General features: G+C 39.1%; 1 protein-coding gene across 4 annotated transcripts in view; it reads right to left on the bottom strand.

Annotated features, from left to right (window-relative positions):
* Nucleotides 1-21,642, bottom strand: part of ILRUN (inflammation and lipid regulator with UBA-like and NBR1-like domains) — a 100,216-nt gene that overhangs the window by 42,662 nt on the left and 35,912 nt on the right. For 3 of the 4 annotated variants that reach the window (XM_039241760.1, XM_039241763.1, XM_039241762.1), the window contains exons 2-3: nucleotides 15,796-15,950; nucleotides 9,171-9,368 (exon numbers count right to left, since the gene is read on the bottom strand). In XM_039241760.1, the coding sequence (XP_039097691.1) occupies nucleotides 9,171-9,368; nucleotides 15,796-15,950 (353 nt within the window). The remainder of the gene's footprint in view (nucleotides 1-9,170; nucleotides 9,369-15,795; nucleotides 15,951-21,642) is intronic. The other variant, XM_039241764.1, reaches the window with a different exon arrangement.

The raw sequence follows: 21,642 nt of genomic DNA, 5'->3' as shown, positions 1-21,642 counted from the left end.
ACAGAATGCAATTTGCTCTTCAGTAAGGAGCCATCCTCTTCACAGATTTCCACCTTTAACTACAAGACTAATGGGAGGCTTCTAAAAATAAAGTAATGGCTACATTCTGAGCAGTAATAAAGAATATAAACTGCATGTGAAAAAGATATCAGATAAAGCTTGAGACCAATACACTGATCACTTTAAACACTAATTATCATTCTGCTAAAAAATAACCACACAATTTTCAGCAGGTTTATAGCACATACTGACAAATTAAGTATTCACCATGATTTGAATGGAAAACAATTATGCTTGCTTCCTTACTTTTATAAGAGATATGATCTGGCCTGATTCAGGTGAAAGCATATACAATGGCACTTAATAAGAATTTCCATCAGCCAACAATTCAGTAAAACCTTAAGAATTTCTCAGGTGAATCAAGTTCAGCATATATGTAAACATTTTTTGTGAAGGAGAAATGTACTGTATCTTCTTCATTTTTCTTTTTTCCTCATTTTTATTATTTCTGAAATCAATATATATAATTAAATGTGTTCATTTAATATTATGGCTCTACCCCTCCCCTTGCCAAAGAAGGTAATATGAAAATTACTGTCACCTAAGAATCAAAGAAGTGCAGCTTTTATGTGTTTTATTATGATAGGGCTATATTAAGTAAACACTTATTAACTAGCTCCAGCCTCAGCTATAGCCCTTACCAGTGCATACACACAGAAAAGGATTACATATACAGCTTTTTAAAAGCAAATTATGCTTATTTAATCTTTAAAATTTGTAAATATTTTATATCAATATAAAAGTTACTTTGCAACCACTTTTCTCTTTAACAAGAAGTATATTAATATTTCAATAAAGAATTAGATTTGGTTAAAAACTTTTTTTAATGTTTACTCATTTGAGAGAGAGAGAGAGAGAGAGAGAGAGAGAGTGTGTGTGTGTGTGTGTGTGTGTGTGTGTGTGTGTGTGAGAGAGAGAGAGAGAGAGACAGACAGACAGAGATTCCCAAGCAGGCTCCATGCTGTCAGCACATGGAGCCTGACGCAGGATTAGATCTCATGAATTGCGAGAACTTCTTGAGCTGAAATCTAGAGTGGCATGCTTAACTGACTGAGCCACCTGGCGCCCCTGGTTAAAAACATTTTTAAGGAACTGTCAATCCCCAGATTTAGAATCCTTAGAAACTAACTCCAGATTAGAGAAGTTTCTGGTAACAAATGGGCTTTACCTACCATAAGAAAAAAAGATGCTGCTTTCAAATTATATTTTTGCCCTTATGCCAAATCCTTACATATACATATTAGGCCTACAGAGAAATAATAAAACTAATTATGAAGCAAACTGTTAGCACTAACAGCACACATTAAAACTACTTGCAGTTGAATTTCAAACTAGTTACATTTAATGCTTCATACTTAGACATGCATATATTTTATTTACTGTCCTTTATGGGTCACTGTTTCATTTTATTTCTTCATTTTTCTATGTTCCATAGAGGTTCATGACCCACATATGTACATTTTAGAAGTTAATCTGAACAGTACAGTCATTTCACATTGCCTTTGACTCATGTAGAACTACCCAGACACAAATAATTACTCCATCTTGTGAGGCACTACTACCAACAGCAGGCTTCCTTCTCTGAAGCTGAAATAGCACATCACCTTATAGACTTAATATGAACCTTAAACATAAAGATATTTAAAGACTTTAGATCTCATTTACATTTTGAAATGTCCTTTCTAAGAATAAGAACATTTCTCATACAAGTCACATTCAGCTTAGGCTAGCATTTTTTTTTTTTTTATGTTTTATTTATTTTTGAGAGAGAGAGACAGCGTGAGCAGGGGAGGGTCAGAGAGAGAGGGAGACACAGAATCTGAAGCAGGCTCTGGGCTCTGAGCTAGCTATCAGCACAGAGCTCGACGCGGGGCTTGAACCCACGAACCACGAGATCATGACCTGAGCTGAAGCTGGATGCTCAACCTACTGAGCCACCCAGGCACCTCTTTATCAAAAAAGAAATCTGTTGTTTTCAAAGGCTGCTCATATTTCTTTAAAAAAATTTTTTTTTAACATTAGAGGCAGGGGAAGGAGGAGACAGAGAGAGAGACAGAGAATCCCACATGGGGCTCAATCTCACAAACCATGAGATCATGACCTGAGCCAAAATCAAGAGTCAGACACTTAACCAAATGAGCTACCCAGGCACCCCTCATTTTTCTGATAGTGCAGAATTCTAAAGACCAGAACTGAAACAGTGCCTTATTAAGGATCTTCTGGAAGCAAATGAGAACCTTTTGAGTCCAACATATAAAAGAGAGAGGTTTTAAAAGTAAAGTCAACTAAATAGACATTTCTCCAAAGAAGACATCCAGGTGGCCAACATGAAAAGATGCTTGAGATCACCAACCATCAGGAAAGTGCAAATTAAAACCATAATATAATACCACACACACCTGTAGGAATGGCTATTATCAAAAAGACAAGAAATATCAAGTTTTTGTTTTGTTTTATCTTTTAAGGTAGGCTCCATGCCCAACACAGGGCTTGAACTCACAACCCCAAGATCAAGAATCACATGCTCTACAGCCTGTGGAACTGGTGCCCCCAGAAATACCAAGTTTTAATGAGGATGTGGAGAATAAGGAACCCTTATACACTGCTGGTGTATACTGATGCAGCCACTCTGGCAAACAGCATGGAGTTTCTTCAAAAAATTAAAAATAGAACTCCCATACAACCCAGCAGGTATTCATAAAAAAACAAATAAAAACTAATTTGAAAAGACATATGTACCCCTATGTTCATCAGAGCATTATTTATAATAGTCAAGATATGCAAGCAACCTAAATGTTGATCAATAGATGAATGGATAATGGAGGTGTGGCATATACATACAATGAATATTACTCAGCCATAAAAAAGAATAAAATCTTGCCATTTATGACAACATGGACGGACCTAAAGGGTACTATGCTAAGTGAAATAAGTCAAAGACAAGTATTATAGGATTTCATTTATATGTGGAATCTAAAAAACAAAACAATTTACCAAACAAAACCAGATGCATAGATACAAAGAAATAACAGTATAAAAATATATGGCAACTGTATATAAATATGAAATCACTATGTCGCATACTTGAAACTAAAACAATACTGGCATGTTAATTATTCTTCATTAAAACAAACAAACAAAAAAAGGTGTGTTCAACATGCAAAAGGGCAAGAGAACTAGCAGAAATGCCGAGAGCAGCATCTAGATAGAAGACACAGTGTGGAATACAGAAGTTTGTATAAAATCAGAGCTTCTTTTATAACACTGATCAGTTAAAATGTAGGAGAAGAATGAGGAGGGACAATCCCGCATCACCTGGCTAGGAAGGACATTCCATAATAGGAGGAGGTGGAAGAAGCAGTTAACAAGGTTTTAGGAAATAAACAGTGTGGTTTATAGAGAGCACCCAATATACTTCCTAATATATGGGTCATTTATGGTTTAGGAGCTTAATAAGGGATGTTCCATTCCTAACCTCTGAGAAACTAAATGAATTATGTCTGAGTATTTAATGCACATGTGCAATGTCCCCAGGGACCCATGTGAACTATTTAACAAGAGGAGCTACTTCAAGTGATAGAAATCTTCATCAGCACGTGATGACCACACCAGTACTTCATCTTAGCTTACTAACAACTAGAACACCTCTAATTTACAAGGAACCATCACAGTGCAGGGGCAAATCTCTCTTATGGAATTCTGGAAGAGGGCACTCGATTAGGAGGAGAGAAACATATTACTGTTGGTATCAAGACTAAAATGGTGACAACCCCTCACGCTGCTCACTGCTTCCCAAGAGTCAAGTGTCCTATAAGAACTGTGCATCTCGGGGCGCCTGGGTGGCTTAGTCGGTTAAGCGTCCGACTTTCGCTTAGGTCATGATCTCGCGGTTTGTGGGTTCGAGCCCCGCGTCGGGCTCTGTGCTGGCTGCCAGCTCAGAGCCTGGAGCCTATTTCAGAGTCTGTGTCTCCCTCTCTCTCTGACCCTCCCCTGTTCACGCTGTCTCTCTCTCTCTCCTAGAAATAAATAAAACATTTAAAAAAAATTAAAAAAAAAAGAAGCAAGAAAAATCTCAAATACACAATCTAACTTTACACCTAAAGGAGCTAGAGAAAGAACAACAAAGTAAGCCTAAAGCCAGCAGAATAAGGGAAATAATAACGATTAGAGCAGAAATAAATGATACAGAAACAAGAACAAAAACATTANCCAGCTCAGAGCCTGGAGCCTATTTCAGAGTCTGTGTCTCCCTCTCTCTCTGACCCTCCCCTGTTCACGCTGTCTCTCTCTCTCTCCTAGAAATAAATAAAAATATTAAAAAAAAAAAAAAAAAAGAACTGTGCATCTCCTAGCAGGCAGAAACTTCTTGAGCAACTGATAAACTGGTATTTACCCAACTACCTAAGAACCTCCCCACCAATATTACCCCCCCACACCTCGTTCCCAACTCACTCTGGAAATGTGGAGAAGATGTGGCGACTATAAACCCCATCTTCCCTAAACCTTGACAAGAAATCAACACCCTGGAGCCAAAGTGTCTTCGTGAATCCTATGCAGTAGTGAGAGCTAAATTAATTAACAAAGATCATAAAACTACTTTTCTTAATTTATAACTATAATTTATAACTTTCACTGAACCCCAAATTATTAATTATCTCTAGTCTTCAGTTTCCTTGCCATAAAATGTAGCTCATACTTCCCTTATAAGGTGATTTATAGGTACACAGCCCAGTACAATGCCTAACATATAGCAGGTATTAGACAACAGGTGGCTTTTATCTAAGAAGCAAAAATCTGTAAAAAGAAGATAAAAGAAAATGTTTGGGCTTGAAAACAAATCTGCCAGGAATCAGATACTTAGTGGTACTTGACCAAGGGAGTTAGAAACGTGTGTGGCAGAAGAAGGTTGCTGGTAAAGATGAATACGCAAAACTAAGGTATTTAGTGAGAGAGGGCCAAGGGTCGTATAAACATGCCCCACATAATGAAGAACTGTCCACACAACATGCCAAGAGCACCTCTCTGGAGAGACTCTGGGAGAGCACAACCAATCTAAAATGGGGAAAGGGGATCTACTTTATAAATTATTAAATATAGCAAAAAGCCCTTTTGAGGAAGAGGAATTAACTGAAACATGTTATAAAAATAAAGAGAATGGATTCTTTCTAGAGAAGCCCATCTAGGGGTACCTGAGCGGCTCAGTCGGTTAAGCATCGGCTTTGGCTCAGGTCATGACCTTGCGGTTTGTGGGTTCAAGCCCCGCATCAGGCTCTGTGCTGACAAATCAGAGCCTAGAGTCTGCTTCGGATTCTCTGTCTCCCTCTCTCTCTCTGCCCCTCCCCTGCCTATGCTCTGTCTCTCTCTCTCAAAAATAAACATTAAAAAAATTTTTTTAAGTAAAAAAAGAAACCATCTAAAAACTATAAAAGACATCACCCATCAAAAACAAAACAAGCTTTGCTGTTAAAACAGAAAGTTCAAACACTGAATAGTTACCTAACTTGTCCAAGTTTGTGCACAGGTTGCAACCTAGACTCACTTTCCAAACTCTTATCACTACAGTACACTCTATGAGTTTGCAAACTAAGAATGAGCAGAAAAACTGGGAAGAGCCAATCATGGTTAACAAGGCAGCTTATTTTTTTAATATGTGCTTAATAGTTGTGGTTTTATGTACATTATATTCACATGCTGCCAGTAATGTACCATCTCTGCTATCAGGATATGTTATAATCAACAGTAATCTGGATTCAATGAAATGAAGTAGTTTGTATAATGGAATTAAATTCTTTACTAGAGAAGATGAACTGTTGGCTAACTCTACTCCACAACGCAGTGGAGGTCATCAGAGCAGGCAAACACAGGTTAAGGAGGCTCCCAACTCCACAAAACCTGTTGCATTTTTTTAAATGTTTATTTATTTTTAAGAGAGAGAGAGCACATACACACATGAGAGTGAGGAAGAGGCAGTTAATAGAGGGAGACAGAGGAACTGAAATGGGCTCTGTGCTGACAGCAGCAAGCCCAACATCGGGGCTCGAACTCAGGAACTGTGAGATCATGATCTGAGCCAAAGTCAGATGCTTAACTGACTGAGCCATCCAGGTGTCCAAAACCAGTTTCATTTTTATGTTTTCCTTTTTTGAGGGGGCATTCATATATGCTTATTTATAAAGGAAAGCATTCTACTGACTTAAAACAATGCTTTGAAAATCATGGAACCAGATAAATGATTAAGATCTCTTGAAGGTATTATATTTCACAAAGTCCTAAGAAACAACTCACAGATTATATGACCAAGAAAGGCTTTAAATTCTTTACTGCCTCCAAAGCTAGCATATTTGTACTCTACCTACTTCTAGAATTTGAGAGGAATGTTACAAGTATAAATTTTAATGTCCCACACAGTGATAACTTTTTTGATCTTAACACTAAAACACACACAGACCACACATACGAGCAGAATTCTCAAACACCTGAAAACAATAAGAAGCAATTATCTTTGCATCAAATGGATTTTTTTAAAAGTCACATATGCAGTCATACCGCTCTTTAAAAACACTGACATTCATTTTAAAAAAAGATCGCCACTCTGCATTGGGCTCAACTTTTTGAAGTTGCAAAGATAAATTAAGACATATATCACCCTAAATTTTAAAGGTGATATGAGACATTCATCAAATTAATTGGAAAGAAAGAGGTAAAGTGCAAAAGAGAGGCAAGGAAGGGAGAAGTAAAAAGAAAATGCAAGGGGAAAAAAGTGCAATGGGAGCTCAGTAGTGGGAGAAACCAGTCAACCCTTGAAAAACACAAATTTGAACTATGTGGGTCCACTTATATGTGGATTTCTATATCTATATATATATAAATACAGTACAGTACTGTAAATGTATCTTCTCTCCCAATTTTCTGAATAACATCTTTTCTCTAGCTTACTTTTCTGTAAGAATACAGTATATAACACATATAACTACAAAATATGTGTTAATCGACTTAATGTTTTCAGTAAGGCTTCTGGTCAACAAAAGTTATTAGTACAGTTTTGGGGATGTCAAAAATTACACGTGGATTTTCGACTGTGCGAGGGCATCAGCACACCTAACCCCCCATGTTGTTCAAGGGTCAACTGTACTTCCAACTGTGTAGGTACAAAGGTTTTTAGAAGAAATGGCCTGAAAAGAGAATCCAGAAGGAAAGGGACAAATGATTTCTGCATTCTAATACATGACTGCATATCCATTTGTTATTCAACAAATAATTCACAGTCTAGTAGGAGAAAAGGGTAAGTATAAACACCTAAGGGCACCTGGGTGACTCAGTCTGTCCAAGCATTGGACTTTGGCTCAGGTCATGATGATCCCGCAGTTTGTAAGCTCGAGACCTGCATCAGTGCAGAGCCTGCTTGGAATTCTCTCTCTCTGCCCTTCCCTTGCTTATGCTCTCTCTCTCAAGATAAAAAAATTAACTAAAAAATAAAAACACCAAAAATACAATGTGTTAATAAGAACATCATCATGCCTGTGCATAATATTCATGAAAAAAGGAGGGATGGATTTCCATGAAGCAGCGAGGAGAGTGAGCAAGGCAGAAAGGGGGAAGAAGGAACGGTGACTTCATCAGGGCCCTGAGGATGAGCAGAAGTTTACTGGAAAGAAGAAAAAAGAGGTTTCTGGCCATAGGAACAACACGAGCAAGAGCAGGGAGAAGTGAAAGCATGTGGCATCTTTGGGTACTGGCTGCGGGGGAGTGAAGAGGAGACCGAAGATGAAAGTGAAAACGAGGCCAGATCGTGAGGAGCGTTAAGCCCCATGCCAAGGGAGTTGGCTTCATTACAGTAGGCATGAAGGTTTTAGGCAAAGAATGATCTCACATAAGCACTATGAAGACACCCTAACATTAAAATTTCTTGAGGCTATAAAAATATACAAAGTTTCCACTGGCTACGAAAACATTTCAGGACCCCCTATAATCATGCCAAAGGTCCAACTGGCCTTGAGTCCAGTCAAGAGCTCCCTGAGGGCAGGAACTATTTACCATTTATTTTTCTTTGGATTACCAGGACACGGGACACAGTAGAACCAATAGGAACTGATCTGTGATGAAGGACAGTAAAACAGAATAAAAGGTGATCCCAACGATCCTGCCTGATCGCCTCAGCGGGGTGCTAAGGAGAAGAATGTAAGTTTCATCTGGGAGATACTAAGATTCAGAAATCTATAGGATGTCCAAGTGTTCTGTCCATCAGCAGTTAAAACACAGGTTTGGAGCTCTGAAAAGAGTCAGCAGCCACAGACAGGAATCTGAACATCGCCACGTAAGCTGTACTGGTGACAGCTGAACCCATGTGGAGGGATGAGGTAACTGAGCAGGAACAGGACCCAGCTCAGAATCTAGCAATCCCAGGGCAAAGATGAGACTAGACAGACACAGAGAAAGACCATCCAGAGGAGGAGAAACAAGACCGGTATCATGTGAGTCTAGGAAGATACACATTTCAAAAACCATTTGGAGTAGGTGCCAAACGAAAGACGGTCAATTAGTGCGAAGACTACGTGCCTATCGGATTTGCAAACTGGGTAGTCTGTGATTTTCATTTCACTGGAGTGGGTAAGAACAGACGAGGCTGAAGAACAGATGAAAAAGGGATGAAGAGACAGTGTAGCTCACTCTGCTCAAAAAGTATGGCAATAAAGAGAAGGAGTGAAAGGTGCTGACAGGGCCTCAGGTTGGGAGAAGAACGCACATTTAGTGCATTCTCTTTTTTTACATGACTTCGAGCTAATGAGACTCTGAGAGCAAGGACTGCCTTCAGTATTCTTATAGCATCTACTAGATTATATAAGAGCAGCACTACTAAATCACTGTTTAGAATGCAAGATATATATATCTCATGCACTTCACTAAATTTTAACTAACTTCCTAGTGTAAAAGGGAGAGCATTAGACTGAATCAATTAGTCATTAAATTCAAGTCATTTACCTGCATGGGGTGACTGTTTAAAAGAGGCCATGCCTTGTTACGTAATTTGACAGGCTCTGTGAGCAACACTGGGAATGCTGTAAGATATTACCTTAATTCCTTCACCCTGGGCTGCACAAGGACATACTCACCTCCATAGTAGAGTCCTGTAGCAGTGCACATCCGCCACTGTCCCTGATACATTCCTGCTCTGCTGGGGCTGCACATCTGGACGCTGACATCTGCAATCTCTTGGGGCTCTAGCGATCTCACCATCACCATGTTCACATGTCCAAATTGGTCTCCCCCGACATATTTAAGACAAACCCCTGGAGGCCAGGCCTCTGCCCCTGAGTTCAAGCAAAAGAAAAAAATGTTAGGCAATTAGTGGTCCTATGCTGGGTGCAGTTCATTACAAAACTGTAGAAGAGGCCTCTTTCTCGGTCTTTCACACATACGTGAACCTAGCCACATATCCTTGAGCTAGATAATGTCACAAGACTGATCAGAAGGATTATCAGAGTTAACAACCTCTGACCAACAAACTATCCCTAAGATAAGGGACATATGACCAAAGCAAGTCAGTTCCTCAAGAAGAAGGGTTTCAGGGGACCCCAGGGAAGGCGATACGTCACAATGAATCCATAGAACCAAGGAATGATGTCCATGGAGAGCCATGGAACCGAAGCACAGGCCCACATCTTCGGAGGCCTGCTTTCTTTACTAAGAGGTAACTCATGCCCATTTTCACCTGAACTTTTTAAGCTGACATTCAAAGTAAAAATACATCTGATTGTCCCCACTTTTTCTATCAAGGCAAGAGGATGAAACACATGAGGAATAGTTCCTGTATTATTTTCATTTGAAAACTTTTCGAAAACCCTGATGTATGACTTCTCTTCTGGAGTCCTTAACTATGAAGAGACTCACGAGACTCTGCAAATACAAGACAGAGCCATCAAGTGAAAGTTTCATTTTCAGATTCAAATAGTAGCGAGGAAAGAAGGAACGGGCGAGCTCCCCTGGTAACACAATGGACTATGGTCTCAGGGGTGATGACAGCAGCCAGACGTACTTGTAGAATAGCAATGTAGAGAAAAGCACTGGCTGGAATATCTTTCCTCCTTTGGAAGTGACAAAGATCTTATTTGGGCACCTCTTCCCTGGGTACCTATTTTCATGTAAACTAATTCAAAATGAGAAATCCATATACTTTGTTCCAACAAATCATAGGGCCACACAGTGACTAGAGATTATCTTTCCTGTGAAGTTTCTCCAATATACTCCTTTTCGCTGTAGACAGAAACCTCTAGGGGCACCTGGGTGGCTCAGTTGGTTGGGCGTCCGACTTTGGCTCAGGGCATGATCTCACGGTTCGTGGGTTTGAGCCCCGCGTAGGGCTCTGTGCTGACAGCTAGCTCAGAGCCTGGAGCCTGCTTCGGATTCTGTATCTCCCTCTCTCTCTGACCCTCCCCTGCTCATGCTGTCTCTATCTCTCTCTCAAAAACAAAACATTGAGAGAGAGAGAGAGAGAGAAAGAAAGAAAGAAACAAACAAACAAACCTCTATATTATCCTCTGGGGCGATATACACATTCATTATAAAAATACACCACTGTGAAAAGATAGATATGCCAGACTCTCAGGACAAAGCAGGCTTGAGATTTGTCTTCTAAGAGTACTCTAGCATGCCTCAGTACCAAACTCCCAAAGTGCCAGGCCGGTATTGATATACCTGATGACTCACGACTGAAAAGGGAACCAGAGAAAAAAGCAACTACAGCTGCACGGCTGAGACCTCAGCCCCGTCATGAACAGCACACTCTGTAGCAGATGAAGCAATGGCGCTGTGTTTTGTCGCACCCTCCTAAAAACCCACCTGCCGGCAAAGTGCCCTTCCAAGTTACCACCACAAAGGGCAGCTGCTGCTGGTAGAAAGGTTGTAGATGACAACCTGGCAATACGTGCAAATTCTGTTCTTCATTTCTGGGGCCTAGGGCCTTGGCAAAAGCGTATTTGTCTTAGGTCGAGAATAGTAGCAGATGGCATGAAGCACCTTGGAAAATGTCAGTCTCTCTAAAGACCAAGATCAAGAGGAAAATTACACTGCTGTTTTAGGGCTAAATTCGCAATTATTCTTTCAAACACACACCCATAGACACATACCTGAAACAATACATCTATTTGTATGAAAACCCAAGAATGTATCTGTTTTTGAACTTCTAAGAAAATAAGGAAAACAAGGCTCTCTGGGTGTGGGACATACTTGGCTGTCCTGAGCACACAACCACAGCTAACAGGGCCACTCAGACCTGTCAGCTACGCAAAATGGGCAGTGCAGCCATACTCCAGGGGGACTGAGTTCTCTGGTTAACAGTAAATGATCAACAAACTATACAATTACAGTCCTCATCTTTTGTAGTATCCCAGATACTCTAGAAATGTGTTACCTGGAGGGCATGTAGAAGAAAAAACTGGATGAATTATCCACCATCAACTCTGAAATGTTAACCTGCTATATGTGAAGAACCAATCATTTCCCTTCTGAGAGTTACCAATGGAGTTCACAACCACAACATACAGTTTTTCAGCCTGGTAGGATAGGTAAACTCTAAAAAGATCAAAGATATCAGTTCTTAATACAGAAGAAAGGGAAATACTGGTGAGCTGTATCAACCACCAGCATACCTAAAATCTGGACTTGAAAAATATAATAAATACAACAGGGTTTCAAACTAAGTCTTAGTTACAAAATGGCTTCATGGGGGATAGATACATCTAAAAGAAAGTAAAGACTAAGTTGTGTTTTCTGACTTCCCAAGTATCATAAGCATGCATAGGATCAAGGCTGGGATTCTCCAGTTATTAGGGAATATAATTTTATTCAAAAAAAATAAAAAGTCAACACAAAACAAAAAAATCCTGACATATGGCAATTTTGAGATGATAGAGAACATGGCAAAATTAATAAAAGTGCATCAGTTCCAGAAAGCCTGGGCTTACTAGGTCTAAGTGATTATAGAAATAGTTTGGAGACTGTAAAGAATATCCAAAGAGTGATGAGGAAGTAAAAAAACCTCAGTGAAGATCCCCTATATTTTTTAACCCCTAGAAGTCTGGAGATTCCATTTCAAATTAAGCTACATGCAAATAGGGACTTTCACTGATCTTGTCACCATTTCCTCCCTGTACCTGATATAAAGTTATAGGAATATAAATAAAATTTGCTGAATAGATGAAGCAGAATTACCTTCTCTATAATCATACTGAAGAGAAAGGTAGAAATCAAATATTTTAAGGAGCCAAAAGAAAAATGGAGAAAATAGTTGTTCTTTCTCAAGGACAACTCTTGTTTTATGCTCACAAAAAATAAAGTTGACGCTGAAGCCACTTTCTCACATGACAAGCACAACAACTACTTCACCGAAGTCCAAGAAACACCAGAGTTACCATAACGCGCTCAGCTTAGCAGTCACTGCGGTTAGACAAGAGAGCATGGCTGTAACTACTGGGAAGCTCTAAGTGTTGGTAAGGAAAACTGTCTATTTTCACCTTGGAGGGGCAGTTTCCAATTTTCACTTTCCATTTTAATTGTAAGGTTTCCTGGTCAAACTTCCCAAGCTTCTAATTCTTAAATAGTACCAAAAGTTTGGATCCTGGGATCTTGTATCTGTCATTAAATGTCTCACTTATGTTTTTCTATGATCTGAATCTAAGGATTTAAACAGTATTAAAAGCTGAATTTTAAACAATGTGTGACATCCATCTTCTTTGGGGAAACTGGTAGGACAGCTATATGCAGTTCCAATCAATCTCATCTGTTGTGTATCTGAATGCCTGGCATGCCTAAAACATAACAGCAGAAAGATGCCATCAAAGTTGTTTATGAAACTATTTCAGTGAGCACTAATCTCTTAGAGAAGGTTATGAATGAGAGTAAAAGAGCCAGAGGAGAAGGCCTGCCCTTTCTCTGTGTTACTCTATTTCCAGAAAGAACTCAGACCTGATTAGGATGCTGCTGAAGAACCAGTATACGTGCATGTTTGTCCTCTTTCTCTTCAATAACACACCTACTACTTAGTTAGGGGAGGCCAATTTCTCCTTAATCAAATGGAAAGCATTTAGTGTACAGATACAAAACTATTTTACAACTGGATGAACAATTTTCAGAAGGACACAAAAATCTATGTGTTCAAAGTAACCTGAAGGGTAAAATCTCCAGCCAAGTGCTGCCCAACTTTTAGAGAGGTGTTCAGGCACAGAAATGTCCTTTAACAGGAAGAAAGACTGCAGAGCTGGAGGCTACTTCAAACTGGAGTTACTACACAAAAGCAAGCAGAAAACGCAGCGAGGCCCACCAATATGGATTCTCTCCAAGTCAAGATAAAAGGCAGGCTCTTTGGGGCTCTGATTTGACATTCTAGCTATTTTAGATCAATCTCTCCCATCTCCCAGTAACTCAAGGAACTGTCTAGTGAGTGAGCACATGTATCCAGAGGCTTCCTGAAATATAAAATGGTTTCTGCAACCCAACAGTATTTTAAATATTTCAACAGTACTCTAAGAACTTTCAATATTTAAAAACACTATAAAGAACTCACAGAAAGCCTGACCATTTTATTTTCAGTGTTTTCACCACAAATAAGTGATGTCTTAGATTAAATTTATAACAAAATAAAACTTATTCATGTATAACTTTCTTTTTTTTTTTTTAATGTTTTATTTATTTCTGAGAGAGAGAGAGAGAGAGAGAGAATCCCAAGCAGCAGGCTCTGCACTGAGCCCCACACAGCGCTCAATCCCATGACTGTGAGATCATGACCTGAGTCGAAATCTAGAGTTGGATGCTAAACTGACTGAGCCACCTAGGTGCATCCCACATGTTGCTCTGGATTTCAGTCTCTCATTGAATATCCTTTCCCTTGACAACACAAAACTTACTACAGCTTTACGCTATGTTTTTAAATGTAGTTGTTCTAATTTCCTCTCATAAANTAAATTTATAACAAAATAAAACTTATTCATGTATAACTTTCTTTTTTTTTTTTTAATGTTTTATTTATTTCTGAGAGAGAGAGAGAGGCAGCATGAGCAGGAGAGGATCAGAGAGAGAAGGAGATACAGAATCAGAAGCAGGCTCCAGGCTCTGAGCTAGCCGTCAGCCCAGAGCCTGACGCAGGGCTCAAACCCACGAACCGTGTGATCCTGACCTGAGCCAAAGTCGGGATGCTTAACCGACTGAGCCACCCAGGCGCCCCTCATGTATAAGTTTCAAAAGGTGTTTTGACCAGCAACACAGCAGGTTTTAGTAATTGAGAGCAGAAATATAATGAACAGAAGCTGAACTAAAGAGGCTGTTATAATATTTTTAAAGGTCAACAACATTAAGAAGAGTGAGAAAGAAATGAGACACTCCCCAAAGGGAAAGAAATTAGGCAAAATTAAACCACCTTTGAAAAAAAATAAGAATTTCAAAAAAGTAGAAAACATGGCTATTTTCCCACATTACCATGTGCCTCTCAAACTAACAATGCCCTACACCATTATAACCAAAAGGGAAAAGCAGCTAATGAAAACTGTATAAAGCCAGGAATGTCCCCAGTAATCTATACCACCGGTCAATCCAGACCGAATGCATTTCCTCAGTCACCTACTGAACCTCCATCCAAGGGAGAATTACTTCTAGATAAGCCAGAGAAACTATGAATAACAATTTGGTACATCAGTTATTATATAAAAAGGCTAGTGTAGCCAGTTTTTCCCCATGGTAAAAAAAAATAAAGTCTAAAGAACTGAAAAGTAAACAGTCAATAAAAGATCACTTTTATAGGTTTGAGTCCCAAGAGTTTTGAATCAGCTCACATCACACCTTGCTAGATAGAGTTCCCCCACACCCAAAAAAGATTTTTAGCTAAATATGCCTTTTGCCTAGTTTTCCATCTTTCAGTATTTCCCTGTTCAGTCCTCAGTAACAGGGAAGTTAAAGCATCCTCATCCAGTCAGCAGCATTGTTACTGGATGAAACCAGCAATACTACAGACCCACTCAAATTTAAAAAGTCATTATAATAACAAGTAAAAGGTAATAATTAACCATTACCAGACATTCAGATACTATTTTCAAAGAACTATTGTTAACTTATTTTTAATTTTCCTTAGAAGTCAGCAGTACATCAAAACAATGCTTCAAAAAAACTTCTCAATCTTTCCATCTTTTCCATTCTGAGCAAATCCCCACACTTCTTACCCTATTTTTCAAGGTGGTATTAATGTTACAGAGAGATACCTCGATGAAATTTCATAAAGAATCATCCTTATGGTTATAAAGAAATGAGCTTTCAAAAGAGCAGATGCTCACAGCTCTTTCTCACTGCCTTGTTCTATTCAAGGATGTACCTCTTCTAGTCTGCTGGAAAGAACTGGAAGATTAATTAGAGCAGAATTAAAATGATGGAGTAGAACTGTACAGGTACACCACCACACACAGGCCTAGCTCCTGGTGTCAAATGAATATTGAATTGTTTAGAAGCCATCAAGACTTAAACTGAAAGAAAGAAAAAAAAAAAGGATGAAAGATCTAAATTATTTTTCCTGATCTAAAGCAGGGGACATTTCATTGATGTTTGGTCATCACACCAGCACAAAAAGTCCTACATCATGTATACGAAAAAGCTCAGAATTACAAAAGCACATAGCTTAAGCTAAAACATTTCCCTAGTTCTTTTAACTACTGAAGAAAAGGAAACTGGGCAATGAAGAATTGCCTATTATCCATTTACCAGAATTCTGGATCCGCCATGTTTTTATAAACTGAGTATCTGGAGGTATTGACTCCCCTTCTCCTATGGTGACATCTTCAACAAACGACATAGAGGGTACACTGATGTTTGGGCTCTCAAAGTCATAATAGGCGCCAATTGCTGCTTGTAGGTTCCTACAAACAAAAAGAAAAGACAAAAGACTTTAGTCCTGTCCAGAGTATATTATCCTGATTGTCAAACAAACGGAAAAAACTTATTTCTCAGGACTTATTATAGAACCGAAGGCTCCTAGTATATAAATCTTCAAATCTACTGATTCTGACTGAAGGACAACAGGAAAAACCCCAGGACCAACAAATCTGTGCATCGCTTTTCTCCCAAGGTGCCCACGTAAAAAGTAACAAACATTAGCGTCATCAGCAACAATATGAAGAAATCTCCCTCTTACCCACAAGGATAGCAAGTATGGGTAAGAGAAAGATAGCTCCTCTATGACTGTGACTGGAATTCAAAAAAGCTCGATTTTAAAAAGCAGTTTAAGTACTTAATATTTTGAAAAGGCAATACATGCAGACAGTTCAGGAAGTTTTGTACAGTGAAAAATAGCCATCTTATCTCTTCTTTCCTACATGCACACAGCCATAATTGTTCATATCACTTTCTTAAATACCATTCCAGAACTTCCTTATGCACATACAATCATATAATGTATATTCCTTCTTCTTCCCCTTTTACACAATTAGTGGTATATTATGCATTGCCCTTTGCTTTATTCTCTTTATTCCCATGAAGACATTCCTATATCAGTACAGAATGTTGTGTTTTTTAGAGCTGTATCCATTGTACAAATACATTATTACTTATGTAAGAGTCCACTTCTGAGTTTGTTTCCAATCTTTAATTCTTCCATAAATAAGCTAAAGCACATATCATTTTTTATATATACACAAATGCATCTGTAGGATAAATTCCTATTAAGTGATACTGCTAGGTCAAAGGGTATGGATTTGTGGTTTTAATAGGCATCTAAACTTCCCTCAATAAAGTTGTACACTTAATGAATGCTCCCACCAAGAATGTACGAGAGTGGATATTTCCTCATTTGCTCATTAACAGTGTTCCTCCAAAATTTTAGATCTGTCAATCTGACAGGTAAAAAGCAAAATGTCAATAAGGCCTTAAAATGGTTTTCTCTTGGGGTGCCTGGGTGGCTCAGTCAGTTAAGTGTCTGACTCTTGATATCAGCTCAGGTCATGACCTCATGGTCATGGGATCCAGCTAGCATCAGGCTCTGCACTATGTGTGGAGCCTGCTGGGGATTCTTTCTACCTTTTGTTCTGCCCCTCACCCACTAGCTCTCTTGCTCTCTCTCTCAAAATGAACATTAAAAAAATTTTTTTTTAATTAAAATATTGATGTCTCTTATTTAAAAAATTGTTTTATCTTATTACTAGAAAGGTTAAGTATCTCTTACATGTTTTTATAAGCCTTTGTAGTTTCTGTTTTGGAAACACTATTTTGTAAATGTCGGTGTTCTTTTTAATTACTCATACACCCCTTATGTCAGAAGGAACTACCAAGCATACAAACCAGAGTCCCTAATTGAACAGAAACACATGATTGACAGCATGTTCATCTATGCCAGAAACCAAAGGCCACTAAGGGGTTTGAGCAAGTTGTATTCATTAGAGAGATCAAAGAAACTGTTAGTAATTACATTAACTGCTCCTCTTAAGGTCTTACTTAAATTAGTGACATCATCTCCAGTCCGCACAGTAGACAACAACACAAACTGCATTTTTCTACACATAACCCAGCCATAAACCAATGGATCCAGTGGGTTGTTTTTAATTATGCATAAACATAGCATGAAATAAGCTCTGACAGTATACAACTGTTCAACAGACATACTATTAACAGCAAGTACTTTTCTGCTGGGGGCCTGCCTGCTCCTCCAGGTGTTTGCAGCTGCCAGAAAGGGAGGCTATATTTAGAGCAGCTGCCTCAGGTCAAGCCTCGTGCATTGGCGGCCTGTCATATTACTCAGTAATGACTGGAATTACACCACCACCAACTGCCTGCCTGTTCTGTGTGTAACAGATAAAATTTACATAGAGCAGAGCTGGGCCAGGGGCCAAACTGTCTGTTTGTTCGACTATTCAATAGGAAGGTCTGGACTTTAGTCTTCCAGGCAACTTCCTTCGCTGACTGTGATCCAAAATGAGTAATATGTGACTGGTCAAACTTGAGGACGCCCAGCCTCTACCACCCACAAACAGGCCTTAGGAGTGTATCTGGAATCAGTCTTACATTTAGGAATCAGGGATAAAATGAGGACAAGAAAAATAAGCCTAGTTGCATTTTGTTCTTCTGAAAACTTTTTCTAAAAGCGATGTGTCTACCTTTTTATAAAGATGATTTTTCTGCCACAGGAACTCCAGCAAGTAGCCTGCTGAATTGTTTTCTGTTCACTTGGCTGTAAAATATGCTTGGGAGGGAAGAAACTATTTGTGCGCTCAGGACAATTGCCAATTCTCAGCCCCAGCATCTGTCATGTTTCACCGCTTGGCTCTGCCTGATATCAGACAGGACTTCAAGACCACTGCAGTAGAAACATGAACAAGTTCAACTACCTACTTCGGTAGATCTGTCCCCCTACTCAAATCTTGTTTCACAAAGACTAACACATCCCACAGCTAAGCCAACAAAACCATTTCTTTGCACCTGTTTCATATATGTAATTCAGCCAGAGAAAGATTAAGAAACACTTTTAAATCCCAAAGTGAAACTGAAAGTACTAAACTGGACTCCTGGCAGGAAGCAGGAGTAGAGATGACAAAGCAAATTAACTTCCCAAGTACAAGGCCAAGAGTGAACTTTAGCCCAGTGGTGCTCTAACCCATACGTTACACAGCTCAAAATGTGGGTACACAGTTTCTCACCACTTGGACCACTTAGATCACTGCCTGACTGGACCAAGCAACAGCAGAAATAGACCAAACAGCTCCAATTCAGTGGGAGAACAAGTAGATATGATAGCACATATTCCTGTTCAAATCAACGTACTCAGCTATTATTACCCAACAAGAAATTGTACGTGAAATAGAGCTGGCTGAGGAAATGAGAAAAGGGAGAAAACAGACTCTGTATGCAGCGTAGTCTGAAAGTTTAAGCTTCCAGGTTCCTTCACTGTTTGTGCTCAAAAAAAATTTTAACCTGATTTCACATTAAACCAAAAGCACCCAGAAGAGCAAAGGCAGGCAGTGTGCCAATGGGAAAAGGGCACAGGTCAAGAAGTTGGTGATGGCTGTGAATATACTTAATGCCACAAACCTGTACACTGAAAAATGGTTAAAATGGTAAAATTTTAAACGGCTTTGTTTAGAGGCTGCTCCTATGCTTGGCTGTGGGGCTTTGAACAAGGGGCTATGTATCTATGTCACTTTACTCATCTACAAAGCTGAGTTTTTTTTATTAGAAGGCTGGCTTATATCTTATATTACAAAGTTGGCTGTGCAGAATGCATGAGATAATGTGTATAAATGCCTTAAGGTTGGCATTCAACCAATACTTAATAATGAGCATTTATCCATGTGCTAAGCACTCAACCTGAGACCAGGGACAGAAGAGATTGCAAGACAGGTGAGGCCCCTACCTTAACAAAGCCTACAGGCCAGCAGACTGCATGCAGCAAACCAGGGACATTCAAAAAGGGTAACACCAACTGCCTCTCATACTGAGGCTATCAGCCCAAGGCAGCTTTTCCTACTTGAATGAAAAATGGGCTTGGTGCACAACACAGTTTCAACTATACTCATAATCAGGTTAACCTGATTTCATGTAGAAGAATTTGATGATGTTGATATGTGTTCCCTGATGAAATGCAGTTTTGTAACTCAGAAGCAGTATTGCTTTTATAGAGGAGGCCACAAATGCACTGACAGATAAATAACTTACCCCAGACTAGAGCGTCAATTATCAGGAGAATTTATTCAAAGGCATAAAATGTTGGGGGCGCCTGGGTGGCTCAGTTGGTCAAGTGTCCAACTTCAGCTCAGGTCATGATCTCATGGTTCGTGGGTTCGAGCTCCGCGTCAGGCTCTGTGCTGATAGCTAGCTCAGAGCCTGGAGCCTGTTTCGGATTCTGTGTCTCCCTCTGTCTCTGACCCTCTCCTGTTCATGCTGTCTCTCTCAGAAATAAATAAAAAACATTAAAAAAAAAAAACCTTTTAACTTATCCAGAACCTTCCAATTATCTAGTAACACTCTGAACACTTGATTTTCTTTTATATATCTATTTTTTAATTTAATTTAATTTAATTTAATTTATTTTATTTTATTTATTTAGAAGAAGCAAGTAAGTGGAAGGGGCAGGGAAGAGAGAGAATCCCAAGCAGGCTCCACACTGTCAGCATGGAACCTGATGTGGAGCTCAAACTCATGAACCATGAGATCATGCCGTGAGCCGATGTCAGATGCCAACTGTCTGAGTCAGGGGCCCTGAACACCTGATTTTCTTAAGAACATAATAAATACCATCACAAATTCTATAAACAAACTAGCTGTAACCCTTCCCTTAAACTGAACTATTGAAAATGGTCAAGTATCTAATCTTGCAAAACTTCACAAACACAGAACATTTATTGTTGTACTATGTATACATACATAGGTCAGATTACTGATCTTATGAAGAAAAGTCATCTATGTGCTGAATATACAGTCAGGAACATCACCCAAAAATATGGAGGTAGGAAAGAGTTAGGAAAATCAGGAAATCAGAATTCAGAGGGAATATCAAAAGTCTAAGTATTAACTCAGATTCTCAGGAAAATAAGATATCTTCTCTTTCAACTTCTGAACAAAAAACTCAAAAAGATCCAAATTATTTATGAGAAAAAGAAAACTACCCAAATTTTGGGCACTACTTAAATAGGAAATCAGAATAATGAACTAATCCAGCTAACCACAAACAATAGCATCTTTGGACTGTGAGCAATACTTATTCCAAACTACAAGAAGTTTCTCTCACCTGTGGAATGCCAATGATACTGCTCCTAAGGCCACAAGCCTACCAGTGTGACTGCAATTATCTCTGAATGACTGAAAAATCTGACTAGAAAAGGGATTAGTAAAATATGTAAGGGTCGTACTAGGGCTTTCCAACATCAACTCAGTGGGAATCAAACATGGAGATCAGAAAGAAGAGTCAAAAAATAAGTACTTGTGACTACTGTTAAACTAAAAATTCAGGGGCGCCTGGGTGGCTTAGTCGGTTAAGCGTCCAACTTTCGCTTAGGTCATGATCTTGCGGTTCGTGGGTTCGAGCCCCGCGTCGGGCTCTGTGCAGACTGCCAGCTCAGAGCCTGGAGCCTATTTCAGAGTCTGTATCTCCCTCTCTCTCTGACCCTCCCCTGCTCACACTGTCTCTCTCTCCTAAAAATAAATAAAAATATTAAAAAAAAACCCAAAAAACTAAAAATTCATCAAACCAAAAAGATGACTGCAGGTAGGGAATAGGAATTGGGCTAAACAAAACTCAGTATTTTCAAACCTAAAAGTTAACTTGTGGATGATACTATTTAATATGTGAAGACAGTGAGAAGAAAAAAAAGAACTTGTGAACATTTCATTAAGAGGAGCAAGTTCACACCAAATTTACCCCCTTCTTAGAGCCCTAGCAAGTCCAAGATTGTTTCTTCTCTTTTCCTGGCTATTTTCTATATCTTTTTTTTTTTCTTTAAATGTTTATTCTTGAGAGACAGACAGAACACAAGCAGGGAAGGCACAGAGAGAGGGGGAGACAGAGAGAGAATTGAAAGCAGGCTCCAGGCTCTGAGTCATCACCACAGAGTACAATGCAGGGCT

This window comes from Hyaena hyaena, unplaced genomic scaffold, assembly GCF_003009895.1.
Source record: "Hyaena hyaena isolate Hyena2069 unplaced genomic scaffold, ASM300989v1 scaffold_202, whole genome shotgun sequence".
Classification (NCBI taxonomy): Eukaryota; Metazoa; Chordata; class Mammalia; order Carnivora; family Hyaenidae; genus Hyaena; species Hyaena hyaena.
Note: the sequence above shows the minus strand (reverse complement) of the source record. Positions and strands in the feature narration are given on the sequence as shown.